Source organism: Tenebrio molitor, chromosome 2 (assembly GCF_963966145.1).
Source record: "Tenebrio molitor chromosome 2, icTenMoli1.1, whole genome shotgun sequence".
Taxonomy (NCBI): Eukaryota; Metazoa; Arthropoda; class Insecta; order Coleoptera; family Tenebrionidae; genus Tenebrio; species Tenebrio molitor.
In genome coordinates this window covers 15,044,940-15,061,857 of record NC_091047.1, presented here as the reverse complement: position 1 = coordinate 15,061,857, position 16,918 = coordinate 15,044,940, and the positions used below count along the sequence as shown (strand labels likewise).

The 16,918-nt window shown below is 32.9% G+C and overlaps 1 protein-coding gene and 1 long non-coding RNA gene across 3 annotated transcripts in view; both read right to left on the bottom strand.

Moving 5' to 3' along the window:
- The window catches only part of LOC138124155 (uncharacterized), a 233,729-nt gene extending 226,305 nt beyond the window's left edge, over nucleotides 1-7,424 (bottom strand). For both annotated transcript variants that reach the window (XR_011157033.1, XM_069039091.1), the window contains exon 1: nucleotides 7,097-7,424. Coding sequence is in view for 1 of the 2 variants with exons in the window: in XM_069039091.1 (XP_068895192.1) it covers nucleotides 7,097-7,222 (126 nt within the window). In the remaining variant the exon portion in view is untranslated. The remainder of the gene's footprint in view (nucleotides 1-7,096) is intronic.
- Nucleotides 7,425-11,909: 4,485 nt separating this feature from the next.
- LOC138124032 (uncharacterized) lies at nucleotides 11,910-13,391 on the bottom strand. Its single transcript, XR_011156980.1, has 2 exons — nucleotides 12,828-13,391; nucleotides 11,910-12,762 (listed from the first exon to the last, which is right to left on the bottom strand). It is a non-coding gene; the product is annotated as an uncharacterized lncRNA (long non-coding RNA).
- Nucleotides 13,392-16,918: the final 3,527 nt, after the last annotated feature.

Sequence of the window (16,918 nt, the reverse complement as noted above, 5' to 3'; positions counted from 1 at the left end):
TGAGATTTTTGTGCTGTTTCTACTCCCTACCGTGAAAAAAATAGTACCTATATATACTTCTGGAGAGAATGCTCATTTTTCCCTCGGTGCTTTGTAGCCCTCGGGCTTCGCCCTCTGGCTACAAACTGCACCTTAGGAAAAATCATGCATTTCTCTCCCTCAATATATAATATACTATTTTTAAATGCCACATCTCTCTCCGATGCAGACAGCTAGGGCTATTGCAAAGCTAGAAGAAAATTGGTCGTTAGCTGCTGTGGCGAGAGAATTACATTGCAGTAAGACTTGCATCTTCAATATAAAGAGGGGTTGGCAAGAAAACAGGCTTGAGAGGCCAATGCGAATAGGTGTTGGAAAGGTTTCTTTACTAAATTTTACTTTCACTTTAATAATGTATTAATTACTTCTCAGTCTCATTTTTATTATTACAACTTTTTATTATTAAAATAGTAACGCCTGCTGCACGAACGCCAATGCATACAGCCTGATTTAATCTAACGAAAAATACGGAAATTTTCGCAAGCTATCGTTCACTTTTGGATGGCCGCGATTGTACCTAATTGAAGCACTTCACCAAGCTTGCACACTTGCACTCAAGCAGCAACAAAAATATTAACAAAATGCAGTGTGAGCTGCACATGTAACCTATTATTTACATCAGCAAATATAAAACTTTGCAATTGTTACAAAAGTAGACTCAGCCTCTAAATTAACAATGCAAAACGCTTCTTTAAACATTTTAAAATATTGGAAGACAAAAAATTGTCTAAACTTTTGTAAGTTGACTGATCTATAAAATGCAAAATTTTAGTTTTTGTTGTAATATGTAGTACCATCTAAAATACATTGGATTGTTGGTTGCTAACATGTCAGTACCTTACAGAAATATTTTTAGTTTAAAAATAAAAAAGTAATACGTACAGGGTTATTCACCGTAGAGTTCCCGCGAAAATTTAATGTTGCAATATAAATAATCGATGATGGCGTCATTGTCAATCATTTTAGAGTCTGACATAATAAAAAAAAATCCTACGCCAGGTTTTACGCGATTTTATCATGTATTCAAACGATAAAAAAACAGACATGATTCTGATCTTTGGTGAGTGGCGTAAAAATGCTGTTCAAGCCGCACATGTTGTTAAATGGCCTATTTCTAACGTTTTTGTCTAACGTTGATTTCTTCCAATATTACTTCTTATAACCTTATATAGAAAACAAAATGTCATTTTGAGTTTTAATTGGAACTACTTTGATGCCTTATTTGCAAAACGTTAAACGTGGTATCCAGCAATTTGAGCTTTTGGTATTTTGTATTGCATAACATTAAATTTTCGCGGGAACTCTACGGGGAATAACCCTATACAATTTCGGTTTACTAGTTTACTATAGTGTACCTATATAAAAGTTTACTAAGAGTAGGGCAAACAGCGTGATCCAATTTGATTGGTGGATCACTTTTACCTATTTATTTATTTTATTAAAATATACGTCATTGTGACATTCATTGCCGTTCGTCAAATAACAACAATGACAGGCTGCAGTGTAGAAGGATGTAAAAACAGAAGCGAAGATGGTATCTATCCCGAAAACCCCATATAAGCGTTCTATTTGGACAAAGCACATGAATAGAACGCCACCGAAGAATGGAAGAATATGTGCAGACCATTTTTCAGAAGATCAGTGGGAAATTTATGGGAAAGTACTGAAAAGCATGCTGCTCTTTCTATTTTCGGCTTTCCGAAGTTCTCATTAAATTCAAACATAGAAGAAAAAATGTGTGCTGCGTTACCGCATAATTTAAACCAATTTAAAGAAAATTTTGATCACGTCCATCTCCAAAAAAAAAAATTCAGAATTTAAAGAAAAGATTGATGATTTTTAAAGTAAATAACAAAAAATTAAGTAATGCCCTCTACTTACAAAAACGTCAAAATAGAGAACCAAAAGAAAAATTGGAAAATGTTTTCACAGAAGATCAACTTCAGCCCATTAGAACAAAAAAATTCAGAAAATGTTCAAACGAAACTTTAACCAAATCACTGAAACTTAAATTTGCATGTGGAACCAGTGGATATACCATGTTGAGAAAAATGAAATTGCCATTTCCAGCAATTCGCACATTAAATTATCATTTACAAAATTTACAGTTTAAGTCGGGAGTTTTAGATGATGTTATAAATTTTATGAAAATTAAGATAGAGACATTCAATAATGATTTTATTAAAGATTGCATGTTAGTTTTGGATGAAATGGATATAAAGCCTGGATTAGACTATTGTGTTCAAACCGGAACATATGTTGGCAATATTACTTTCCCTCAACATAAAGGTGTAGCCAGTAAAGCTTTGGTAATTATGCTGGGAGGAATTTCAACCAGGTGGAAGCAAATAGCGGCATTCTACTACACGGGAGACAGCACCAACGGAATGATTCTAGGAGATATCCTATTAGAAATTTTTCAGAAAACCAGTGAAATAGGGTTAACAATTCATTCTGTTACTTCTGATATGGGGGCTGCAAATCAAGTTATGTGGAGAAAATTTGGAATAATGGCTGGAAAACATCGTGCCACTAAAAATTTTATTATAAATCCTTCTGATGGACGAAAAATCTACTTCTTAGCAGATGGGCCACATTTATTGAAAAACATTAAGAATTGTTTGGTGCAGAACAAAAGTATACAGTTATCACCATATTTTGTAGAAAAATACAAATTACCAAGCAATCTTGTGAAAATTGAGCATGTAAAAACATTTTGTGACGAAGAAGAAACTGTGGATTTAAAATTTGCACCAAAATTAAGTGTCAATTTATTGAATACGGGGCATTTCAACAAAATGAAAGTTTCCCATGCATTAAATGTGTTAGATTGGGACGTTAGCTGCAGAATCTACCGAAGATAAATCATCATAACAACAGCATTTTTTATCGATATGGTTTCCAAGTGGTCTAAACTGGTAAGTTCCCGGACGACGACACTGGCTTTAAGTAAATTTAATTTGAGAGTATATCAGGAAACACTATTATTTCTTGACGAATTTATAACATTATTTTCGAGTTTACAAGTAGCTCCTGATAAAAATGGAAAGGCCTTATGGAAACCTATTCAAACGGGAGTAATTTTAACAACGAAATCAATTCTAGACCTTCAAAATTTATTTTTAAATGAAAAAAAAATACTCATTTTTATTAACTTCGAGATTTTCGCAAGACTGTTTAGAGAACGTTTTTTCTCAAATAAGATCCAGACATCCCATGCCGACAGCAATTCAATTCAAACAGGATTTGAAATTGTTGTCTGCTTCTCAATATTTAGACATGCCATTTAACAACAACACAAATTATGAATATGATGAAGGAGCACCATTGACAGGTTTTTTAAATTATATTAGAATGAATCAAGATTAAAAAAATTATAATGATAATGAAACAGAAAGAAACTTGATATTACCGTCCGATTGGAATAAACATCAAAATGAACATTCTTTGAGAGCAAAAAAATGCTTTGTATAATTGTGCTGGATATGTGATGAAAACAATGAGGAAACAAAAAATTTGTCAGGATTGTATGTTGGCTTTAGGATCAAAAACTAAATGAATTACTATTAGACCTTATTCTAAATTTGTAGCCCTAAGGGAATACAAAGCAGGATGTCTGTTTTATGTGACGGACAAGACATTTCAGACTGCAGTTTTAGTAGAAAAAGCATTTTCCAATTTAAAAAAATATTTAAAGAAAAATAGCTACAGCGGAAATATATTGAAAATTCTAAAGGATGGAGTTTTTGCCGATCCTGATTATCAGGCAATCAAATTTCGACGTTGTTGTAACATAAAATCAAAGTTTGCACTAAAATTGCCAAAAAATTAAATGATCCAGCAAGAGTCATGCCATGAGGGAGGGATCTGGTTCAAAATTTAAAACAATAGATTCGTATTTAGTATTTAAATGAATGTTTAAGCAAAAATATTTATTATTGTTCAATAAAATATTGTTTGGTTTGGTTTTCCAGTACTTTTCATTTTTTTATTTATTCTGATCCGTTAAAAGAAACTCTTGTGACGCTACTGACCTAATGACATTAAACTGACATAAATTTGGATCAAAAATAGTTGTCAAATATACGCGTTTGCCCTACTCTTAGTAAACTTTTATATAGGTACACTAGTATACTACTATAATTCAACCAATTTTTTTTTTGGTTAACATCCGTCTGCATTCGTGTCACAATGGTTTACAAGAATGGTTTACATGAAATGAACAAATTTCTTAAATTGCATTCTATTGCAAATAAATCTACTATTACAATATTAAATTGTTGACAGTACAAAGTTTCAGGATCCAGCGTTTTTGGTCAACTTAACACCAATTATCGACTTAATATTAATTATCTCCGGGATTACCGAAGCGCCATCAATATCCAGGCAGTTATGTGCAATTATAATGGGTCGATGTAATGTGCAATCATGATGCATGACCCGTACGTCCGGATCAATTGCTTATAACTCATAAAATCCAGTGAAATAAACAGAAGATGGGACGAACACTTTTATAATATTTGATTCGAATTTTTGGACAGTCGTAGAGCTAAATGAGATGCATTTTTTAAGATACTCGACTAAACTGTGCAGCTGGTTGAAAAAAAAAAACGGGAACTGTCACAATAAAATTGACACATTTTTACAATATTTTCGTAGTGTGAAACCTTCTTACGAGAGATAGGTAGAATTATCTTCAAAATTCAATGACATTTTTTGAAATTATTTAATAGGTATTGTCAAGTAGACTATAAATTGGCAAATTGACAAAACCAAATTTACATTAGGAAATTTTTCATTTCCCATTTTGTTTCGTGTAATATGTTTTATCAAATTCCTGTCGTCGTTCTTATATACGATATTGGACAAACAAAATATAGCAATACATCAGAGAAAGTAGTGCCATTAATTCAGAAAGCTGTAAAAACTTCTGTTGGCACCCTAACTTGACTGATTAATTACATTTTAACTATGGTCCAGAATTTGTTTAAGTTCTGTGCGATTCTGTATTGTTTCAAATAAAATAATTCTGTGAGGACTTTGCAAAAGGAAATATAATACTTTGTGATTATTGACACAGTAAATACATAATTTATATGTAAAGAAGTCAGCCCTACTTAACATATAGCATAGAACGACCTTGCTATTATCACTTATCAGACACACATGTAAACGACAAAAGTCAAAATCTTTAAATACTAATTCCTTATACATATTAATTTTAATTGGCGAAATAAATATTTAAGATGTTTTTAACAGATATAACTTTTATTTTGACAGTTGTATTCATATCAATGTTTTGCAATTATAACATGTACGTATAGATAGATATGTATCTCTTTCAGTTATTTTATTACATTCATCAAATTCACGTTTATTGTCAGAAAACAATCAATTGAATGGTAGCCGTCTTCTTGGTTGTTTTCACCACATAACGGGAACTATCTGTGTATCATACACACAGATATGTAATTATGCAACTCACCTTATACATTTCTTGTTATTACAATTCTGTTGCCGAAACCTAAACATAAAAGGGGAATGTCGAATACACACATCTTTTTGGACGAAAAGAAGTTCGAGAGATTTATCGAGTGCTGGGTGCGTCAAATATTGAACTGGTCTTTCTATTATGTAGGGAAAACGAGATCACCCCCCAAGAGTGATGATCTTCTTTCGTCGCCCCATCAAATATAATAAAACGCCGCCTGATCTGACCACTGACGGCATTTATCTATCTGAAAATATGTGGCATCGTTTGTTGCGGAACAATGCCTCCAATGTGTCCATAAATGTTGATGTAGCGTCGGAATTATTTTCCCACCCTCATCAAGAGCCGTCGAGAATAAACCAGTAACGCCCTTGAAATGCACCGTGACGATATTGCAATGCCAATGGCAAAAACTAACGAGACTTATTGCTAAAAGTGGGGAAGTTGCTCTGATGAAAATTCGTCTAGATCTCAGTGCTGCGAAGCACAACAAAACTTTATTTACCTAAAATATGTGATTTATTGCGAAGGGATGATATGAATGCAAAGTTGAGATTGAAATTAAAAAGGAGCCAACAAAAGCAAGTCACAGCTAGTGTTGAAAGTGCCCACCAACGTTTATTAATTCAATTTAGTAAATTGTAACAATTGTCAATTCGATTGATGACATTTATTGACAGAACTAATAGTTTGGCACTTCGAAGAAAAAAGTAGAGTGGTACAGGAAAATTTACATGTGCAAAAATTGGTAATTGTATACTAATAATATACTAGTACCAAGTTTTATACTTTTATAATTAAATTGACTTAAGTAGAGCTTTCATGAAACTCGAAAATACAGGTTCAAAACTAAAAAAAAAAATGATTGGATCACATTAATTCGAAATGTATAAAAATTCTAATTATTCTATTACTTATCTTATCGATAAGTTCAATTAATATATAGCTTTAAAAATGATGCTTTGAATTGAACCTCAGTAGCCTCTGCCATTCTATGGCACCAAAAAATAAAAGTGAACACATTATGTACGTCCCTACATATTTTTATCTATTGCAAAATGTCAGTACAATCCAATACAAGCTGAATTGATTGTAGCCGCCGAAACGCCGAATAATTTAACAATAGCGTGTTAGAGAGCTGTTTTAATATAAAAATGAACCAATATTTTAACGGTCCTATTCATACAATGTCAACAGCCTATTTAATATTGCTGATATAATTTACGTAGGGTTATTATAGCTTTTATCGAGCTTCGTACAATAGAGCTATTATTTATTCTAATCCCCAATATTTCCCAAACGCCAAAACAACCAATTCATCACTAAAATTCTTTTATTGGTAAAGTTCTACGCTTGAAATTATGTCGTACATAAAATTTAGTCGAGCTTATTTCTCATACAGTGCACGACGTAATAAACCAAAAAACAATAAAGCTAAAAGCTAAAGCGCAAACGTAAGATTCAGTAATTATTACTGCATTCAATTTTCCCCCCTTTAAAACATCTACATATTTAATTATTGCCTTGCCAGGATTTTTGTCAAAAAGAGAAGCGGAAAGCACTTACCTTGACGTTGAGGACGTTATGGACGGCCTCTTCAACTCTAGCGAAGTTTCCCTTTCCCAGCAGGCGTCCCGTAAACCGGAAGTCGCTCACGGTGACAACTTTTCGCTTGACACCTTGTAAAGTCATGACATTTACACTTGTTTACACATACCTCACAGCTAATGCGAAACTCATGTTAATACGGCACTATCTCAAAACCGAAACCGAGAACAAAGACATTTCTTTTCAACAACCTGCAGAAAATAACACCGCCATATTAGAATGAACAAGGAATATCTAATGACGTTTGCGAATATAACAAATTCAAAAACATATGAAAATTATTAGAACTAGTGACACCATGGCTAGTTTGATACTTCAATCAAGTTACGCTTAACAATATTAAATATACCAGCATTAGGCTTGGATTTACTCTGCATCCTAAATATCTAAAGGCAAATTATAATTTCTAGCATCTGTGTGACACATTTTACACTAATTTACCGAGTTCCTGGAATATTTTTTCCATTCATACTGAATAAAGTCCCATGTGTATTCATTTAATAGAATTCAAGTCTTACAATGTATGGCACCAATCCCAAATGACTTTTCAAGACATTATCAGTTCAGTTTACCACATCAATTTTTTGAAGGTTCAGTTGTTAACATTAAATCATCTTATAAATCTCGTAGACTTGTTAAGATGACGCTTAGAATAAACTGTTCCATCAGTTTGCGAGATATTAAATTCGCCTTTTTTTGTTTTAATGTCTTTCTCGTTGTTAAAAATTTGTATCCTGCGTGCCTCTTAATTAGACCAGTTTCTTTCAAACCAACATCAAGGATTTACTAATGCGTCAATGTTTAGATTAGGAACGAAATGGAAAAGGTGGAAAATAGCTAGATTTTTATTTGACCAATACAAAATTATTTAAAAAATATTATTATATAAAATGCATATATTTACCTATACAGTGCATTTTTTTTAACTGTTGCCATAGGAAATTGCATGGTAAAACTTATACCCCCTGTTAACTTTTGTTCTGATGAAAATATTCAAACCATTTTTGGAACAAAGTTAGAAGATTTTTTAAACTATCGGATAGATTACAATTCAATATCCTAAACTGTCGAAAAAGTTGTGAAAAAATATTTTAAAGCGCGCCGGAATAATAGTACGTCGAGCGGCCGCCAGAATAGCGTCCGTGTCGGCTCAACCAGCACCTGACCATCTCCAGTTTTGACTTTTGTCCCTTTCATTTAAAAAATAGCGAGATCTCCTGGAGGCTATGATTAAATTAGCTTGTGGAAGGAGAACATGTAAACATTTATTTATTAAAAAAAAAAACAAAACGTTAACGCACAAATAACTCAACAAATTAACAGAAATGATTAAAGGAAATGTTCAAAGTGTTTTCCTTCGACTGCTAGACAATGTCCCAAGCGATCTTGAAAATTTCTTCGCGTGTTATTCTTGCCTCTTATGCTTTTTTTTTTAAATGTTGCCGTAGGGAATTGCATGGTAAAAATTATACCCTCTGCTAACTTATGATCCACTGCAGATTTGGTGCAAATTTTTATTTTTGTAATAAATCATTAATAAGACTACGTAATGCATACTGTTTGAACAACGAATGACAAGCAGTTTTATTTTACTAATTTTACTCTTCAAAGTTGAAATTAATGGACGTAAATAATTTGACAAAAAACGTAGTAGGCGATATGGGAACAAAAATTAGGTTTTATATTTTAATTATTATTTATTTTAATCATAGCCTCGAGGAGATCTCGCTATTTATTTTTTAAATGAAAGTGACAAAAGTCAAAAGTGGAGATGGCCAGATCTCAGGTGCTACTTGAGCCGACATGGACGCTATTCTGGCGGCCGCTCGACGTACTATTATTCCGGTGCGATAGAAATATTTTTTCACAACTTTTTCGACAGTTTAGGATATTGAATTGTAATTTATCCGATAGTTTAAAAAATCTTCCAACTTTGTTCCAAAAATGGTTTGAATATTTTCATCAGAACAAAAGTTAACAGGGGGTATAAGTTTTACCATGCAATTCCCTATGGCAACAGTTAAAATAAATGCACTGTATAAAGTTAATAAAGAACTTAATTCTTTAGAAAAGGCAAACATTTGTTTTTGATGAATTAATAAATTAATACAACTTCATCGTTTAAGCCCTTGCCAAGAATGTAGTACGTTTAAAAGGACACAAACCACCATTTAACTGCTTTTTTCTTGTGTTTTTATGCCATAGTTTATTACCCCCTAAAACAGTACTTCAAACTACTTGTTAACTCACAGTATAAATCGGAGTGTAGTTTGGTGGGTGCGGAGGTAAAAATCATTTTCTCAATTATTATCATAGCTACCCTAAATCAGAAAGACAAAACACTTGAAATCATAATTTGTTGTTGGCCAAAACTGAATACATCAAACTTCAAAGATACTGACACAAATGTCCCTTCTGATTTAGGATATTATTTTGTGATATATTTTGATAAATTGTATCCTCCATAGGGCAAAGACACTTTTGGATGTACCTACCCCATACACAAGCAAATAAGTCCGGTGCGACCAACTAAAATGACCATACCCCAGGCAGTGCTTATATGTGAATCCATATTCCGTTCATGGATAACGCTCCCCTGGTCTTCTCTGCACACTAAAATTCATCAGAATGGTGTAGATTAAATGTGTACAGTAAACAAATATTCTTTCCATTTCGTCATCCCCATTTAAGTGTTCTTACGCTGAAATTCTGCGATCTTGATGGTTTCGATTTAACAGTGAACACCTATTGCACGTCTTCTGGCTCTTAAATTGTAACGTGAGTTCTTGGTGCGATAGTGCGTGAGAAAATAACAAGCTCCTCTAAGGAAATATTAATTTGAGTAGCATTGGGTGTCAGGTTTTGTCTAGCTATCAATCTCAGATATTGAGTCTGTACTAGTGTTGGGTATCTTGAACCTCTTCCGTGTCGAAAACTGACACTACGAGAATCCCGAAATCTGGAAATCTCAAAAGTGCCTTGTTTATAACACTGGATGAAACATAAATAAATCCTGCGATATTTCTTTAAGAGGCGCCATTTCAAATTATACATCGAGCAGCACTTAAATTTTCTTCACATGGAGCATTGTTAAGTTCAATATATGTATTGACTTTACACTAATTTTTAGAAAGTCAGGGGGGAAAAGCATATATTTTCTTAAAAATCTATAAATATCTTCACAAGAAATATAAACTGTAGCAATTTCAAATTTGTCGAACAGCCTTTCCAAAAATTCAATGCCATTACATCAGCGGAAAAAGTTATGGTAATGATTCTAAGCGAGTGTTTGTAGAGTTTGAAGAATGTAATAGAGGAGTATACTCTGTTTCTGAGACCGATGCTGCTAAGCCATAAAACGTCCGAAGCGCTGACAGATTCCAGTGCGTTCAAAACATTTCATGACGGGAAGGCGTAATACTTCTTATAGAAAATTTCCCATTGCATGATGCACCATTGTTGTGTTTCCTAGTGATTTTCATTTTCCCTAGGCCATTCTACTGGTACATATTAAAATGTTACAATTCAACTGCGGGTTTCAAGCGGTAATTATTACTGATTTATGACAATCCGGGTTTACGACTTACCGGCATCGAACTCAAAAATTGAGTTTGCGGGAAGCTATGGAGGAGAAAAAAAGAAGATTGAAACTAGGTATGCTGTTCCTTAAAGCAATGTTCCAACTGTAAAATCTGCATTTAATATTACAACCAACGTAAATAGGTGGCTCCAGGCCGAAGCAAAAACTTTTTTTAATAGCGTCAAAACACACAGAAAATGGAAGTGATTGACCTTGAAATTTGCAAATAGCAAGCGCCAAAGACGATACAGCTTCAGCATCAAATGCGCCTGTTTCAGAACAGAGCACCGTGGCTGCGAGGATATCAAATTTGGTAGATTCGAGGTTCAAATCCGCGGCCTGACTATAGTTGAAAAGGGCTTTTTTTTTTAGAGATTTTCTCGTCTAGTCCTGTGTCAGATTTCAAATCCAATACCCCAAAATAATTTAAAAACTCGGTGCTGTCGGTGAGTATTAACGATTTCAAACATTTAAATTTAACATATACTACGTGACAAAGAAAGGTAAACACCCAGTACTTACTTATGGTTTTATTTCAATAAGTTTTTGCGGGCAAATATGTTTTGGGTCAGATAGGAAATGATTAAATTTGCAGCCGAGCCCTATCTATGCAGTATTCTGCCTTTTGTACTGCTGGTTCGGTTATTGCAAGTGTAAGGAAATTTTGTTTACATTGAAAATCTTGACTTTTGAATTTTAGAAAACTTGTTGGAAAAGTGTTTTTGTAAGGCGAGAAACGCCGCGAGTGCGTACACTTGGTCAGATTCCTCAGCTTAGTGACTTTGAAAGATGGCGGATTTTAGAAATTGCCAGAAGAATTGGCAGATCTGTAGGCACCATTTTAAGATGTTGTCAGGCATATACTCCAGAAGGCCGTGAACACAGGGCTAGGGGCACCGGACGTCATAGGATGACAACAAGAGAATTAAGATCAATAAATAGTTATTTACATTAGAGTACGGGATGTGAATTTTCCGGCACGACAACTGGTTTCGGGCACGATGGCGCAGCCGAGTGCCTGATTAGTTGGAGGGCCGGAAAATACGTCCCGTACGACATTTGTATTAGACTTTTCGGCTGACCAAAATATTAAATCTTTAAAAATCAAGACTAATTTTATTGTAGAATTTGACATCGTCAATAAAAAATCGAATGCTGTGGAATCAATTCCTTGACGACCGTGACCGCTCATTTGTTTTTTTCCTAACAAATTATTTGCCGGCTAAATTTTCACGGTCGTGCTTCAAAATTTGATTTTGGTGTATTAATCGAGTGAAAAAAATGTCTAGTATATAATATAGAGTGAGTTAAATGTGACACCAGAGGCAGTACAACTAGTGGCAGGACTAAATTCTGAATTATTACCACAAAAATCGAAACAACGTTACATAGGACAATTTTTTCTCACGAAAGTATGTAATAACTATTCTTTAATTCACAAATTTTTAATAAACCATATTTTATTACAGGCAGTTTTATTAATAGGTGTTTGTGGTGCCTGTCTCCGAAAGGAGTTATATACTCTGAAAATGGAAAATGTCATGACAAGATATTATATTGATAACTGACACAAAAACCAATATTTGTAGATCGTTTGCCATTACCAATCCAAACTGGGTTGAAACTGTGAAGAAATATATGGAAGTCAGGTTAAATTGGTATTAATACAATTAAAACAATTTCAAATAAAATTGACAAATATTTGAACCTTGATTGCCCTATGGACACAAGATTGAAGTTCCTAAAATGATTCGTGATGACTGATGGCCTTCCTTCAACATCAAAAACAAAATGTACTGTGTTGCAGCTACAGCTCAAACAATGGTGAGTTGTGTCACAAACTTCGATACAGTTCTTTAATCTACTTGAATTTTTAGCAGTTGCTTCCAATGTAACCATCCAACATTGAGAATTCCATCATCAGTACCGTAAGAGAAGCACCAGTACAACATATTGACATTCAACCCAGAAGTAATAAAGCTGACAGTTACCAAATTGTTTCTGCATTGTTCTCTAAAGTGAAGAATTGTAACAATGTTTACAACTGTAATTTTACAAAATAAATTATGTTAATAATGTTGCAAATTATTAAAATGTCTTGTACTTAACCACTACTTCCTGGTGAAAACGAATCATCTTTCTTCAGGTGAATACAAGATTTTGGGGTTAGAATGTTTTGTTTATTTTTATTTTCCAGTTGCACTTTAGCACTAACAGCTAGTACTGGATAAAGTAGGTACACAAAACCATATATCAACTTCTGTGGTTTAGTTTTATTGTGCAATTTTGCAGATATTTATGAAATACCTGACAATTGTCAAACTTTTTGACATATACAGCTGCCAACCCAATAGGTTGTATTTTCCCTGTTACGATTATGATTATTATTTATTGGTCGATATAAATTAAACAAACACATTTATCGGAAAAATTATACAGGGAAGTGTGTTTTTTTACACCAAATTAAAGTAACGTATGGACACTTTAATTTTAAATTAACTGTGAAAAGAATAAATCAACGGTGTCCGCACATTTTTCCCGTACTCCACTAGATTTTTCCCACATTCCACTAGAAATTTTTGACATTGTACGGGAAATCGCACCTCCCTTGACCTAAAGTGTAAGGTAACGCTATATTTCCCAGATTGGGAGGCCGAAAAGGATGTTTACCTTTCTTTGTCACGTAGTATAATTATTAATAAGAAAATGGAAACGAATTGGGGAGACCATTTCCCGATCTTCCAAATTTGCAAACCGTTGTAGGTAGGTCAAAATGGTGTTTAAATGTTTCGTGAGATACTCGTATTTGTAAGTGGGTCACAGGAAGTAATGTACGTAATAAATTGTATTCGTGGGAGTGTACCTATACTTTTTAATCAGCGATCGAAAATTCAGTATGGTGCAAATTAGGATATTGTGATTTAAAAAAATTATTCCCTTTTATTGAAAAGCATGGAAAGTCTGAGAACCGTTCTAAGAACATCCAAGTGTAAGTTTCAGGTATTGGGCAAATTCAATGTAACAACAGCAATAGACAATGCAAGAATTCACATTGAATCTGATAATCTTTAAGCTAAACACAATCGCGATACATACCGGGTGATTCAGATTGGTATTCGCGCCCCTATATCTTTTTTATTTTAAGAAAAAAGTATAGCAAACCATATATATTTGTAAATCGCTTATGAAACTACAATAGGTGACGTTGTCAAATCTTCTCTACGATGACATATGTCAAAGTTAAGACAGTCAACTTTTTTTTTTTAAATAGTACATTATACATTTCTTAGTCTATTCTTGTAAAGCTTTTTTTTCTACATTTGAATGTGTAAAAAAAGTTGACACTTGCAATAGGAAAAAATCGAGAAAAAAATAAAATATGATTTAATTTATTCGAAAGTGTTATTTTCTAAAAAGAGCTAGTTAGCCATGGAGACAATTGAATTTTGACATTAATAGCTTCAATTATTATTAACGTACCTACATTTAAATAAATAGCTATGTTATAACCTACATTTAAATAAATAACTATGATATAACATCTGGCTTCGAAACCTAACTTCTTCCTGACTATACCGCTTTGAATACATACACGATGAAAATATGTAGTTGAATTTTGATAGTGCATGAATGACATGATGAGTCTTGGGAATCGTATTCGAATTATTCGAATAAGTGTAAATTCTAATATTCGATCGGGTATTTCACTGTCAAATAATTTTATTTTTTGGTTATGTAATTCTTAAAATAGTGCGATGCAGGGAACCAACATAACGCGAATTTAGCATAGTAAATTCAGTATGGATTTGGTATTTCGTCCGAGTCTCAGTTTTCTGGCCGAGGCGCACCCGAGGCTTAAACAAACAAGGTCAAATCATTTTATTTTTTGGCTACGTGGTTGTCTTGTAAATAGTGACATGCAGGGAACCAACATAATGCGAATTTACAAATGTTTGGCTTACTAGCTCTTTTTGGAAAGTAACGCTTTCGAATAAATTAAATCATATTTTATTATTTTTCTCGATTTTTTTCTGATGTAAGTGTCAACTTTTTTTACACATTCAAATGTAGAAAAAAGAGCTTTACAAGAATAGGCCAAGAAATGTATAGTGTACTATTTCAAAAAAAAAGTTGACTGTCTTAACTTTGACATATGTCATCGTAAAGAAGATTTGACAACATCATCTATTGTAGTTTTACAAGCGATTTACAAATATATATGGTTTGCTATACTTTTTTCTTAAAACAAAAAAGATGTAGGGCCGCGAATACCAAACTGAATCACCCGGTATAATTAAAAGATTAATTATTATTGATTGTACAATTTTTTAATCTTTTCAAAACCTACGTCCCCCATTTACGGATTCACGAGCCGCCACTGAGGGACCGATATTCTGGTTGGTTAAAATAAATAATAAACCATCTTCGTAAAGATGAAACATCTCTACATCTGTATCGCTATACAAAATGTTATACTCTAAGGAAGCTTATGTTGAAAAATGAAAACAAGTTAAGTAATATTATTTTTTACTCTTTAAATTAATTTAAATGTATGAAGCTTTAATATAGACTTATACAATACATAATATTAAAAAGTGCCAAGTTTTATTCAGGAACTGTTAAACAGATGGCGATAGGAGACATTATTTGCGACATAAAACACATTAGATTAAGATATCGTGCGTTCTGTTATTTAATTAGTCTTTATTCAAAAAAATTGTATTTTAAAAACAATTAAAAGATTTGTGAATGACGAATAAAAATTTGAATATTTATATAAATTGATAATTTAATTTAATTGATTGCTTTCAGTAATAATACTACTTTTGTACACTGTTCAACTCTAAGGGGCTTAAGTAGAATTACATAATTAAACCTCAAAGAAATAACATTTCTATGCATTAAGGAAAAAGGTTTGGCAGGAACTATTCTATATTCCTGAAGCACAGAAGGTCAAACGCATTTGCCAGATGTGAGTAGAGCAATGCCACGGCCAACTATGTATTTACAACCTGACACTGATCCAACTTTTCATTATTATTATTATTATTGTACAAACTAGTAACATACATAAACTAACAGCATCAAAATGATAACAAGGAAGATTTTGAAATTGGGCCAGTATTTATCGTCACAATTCGCAAACCCTCACAAAAACTACTTAAGTATTAAAAACAAAAAATAGAAATAAATGTTATTACTTCATTTTTCTATAATTTATCGTAATGATGTTGCAATGTTATTATCGACAAGTTACAAGGTTCACTCATCCAAGGTTATATAAATCAGCTGTTTGCCGTTAAATGCTGCCTATCCCTAATCTCAAAATTGCAAATTACATGCAACAGAATCCATGCATATGTATAAACAAATAATTTATATTGTATTTTATAATAATTGTATTTCCGCAAACAACTACAACGACTGTATCAGTTCTACGCACATGTCCCTCTTAAAAATAACAATATTTGCGTGTCACCAAAGATGGAAATGATTTAAAAGCTTAGATAACTGCTATCTAATGGAAAGTAGAGTATCAGAAAAGATTGTTGAATTAGTGGAACAGAACGGTATGTAGCAATAAAATATGGGTGCTAATTGCACCATAAATAAATTAATTGCTGCGAAGGTGTAGAAAAATGTTAACTACATATCGTAATGAACTATGACGGTTTACAGCTATTTGCTATCAAGATCAAAATATTAATTAAAAAGTATTATGTTACATTCAACCTTAAAACGTTAAATGGATTTCTGGTGTGCATCGAAAGAATATCAAAGATTAATAAATCATCCATTTTTGAACAGGTAAAATTGAAATTTGCATTTAGTAGGTCGAGATTAACACCAAAATACAATATTTTATGTTACGAGGACGTATGTTGTATTGGTTTTAGTGTTATGTATTATCTTTTTATGCAGTTAATGCATCTACAGGTCTGGTAATAAATTTAAAAATGTCCTATTTCTTGTTAAAACGCAAAACGATCCGATAAGAATCCTAGAAATTCAAGTTCGCTGCCTGGCTAATTACCAGAACTGGAAAGGTGCCAGTGAACTACAAACCTTTATGCAGAAAAGTGGAAAATTATCACGTATCTGGCCTTGTTTGCCCATTATCAATATTTTACGGAAACACGCTATAAATTATGCAAATTCTTAGATCAAACTTAACGACTGCATTAACTTCCAATGTCAAT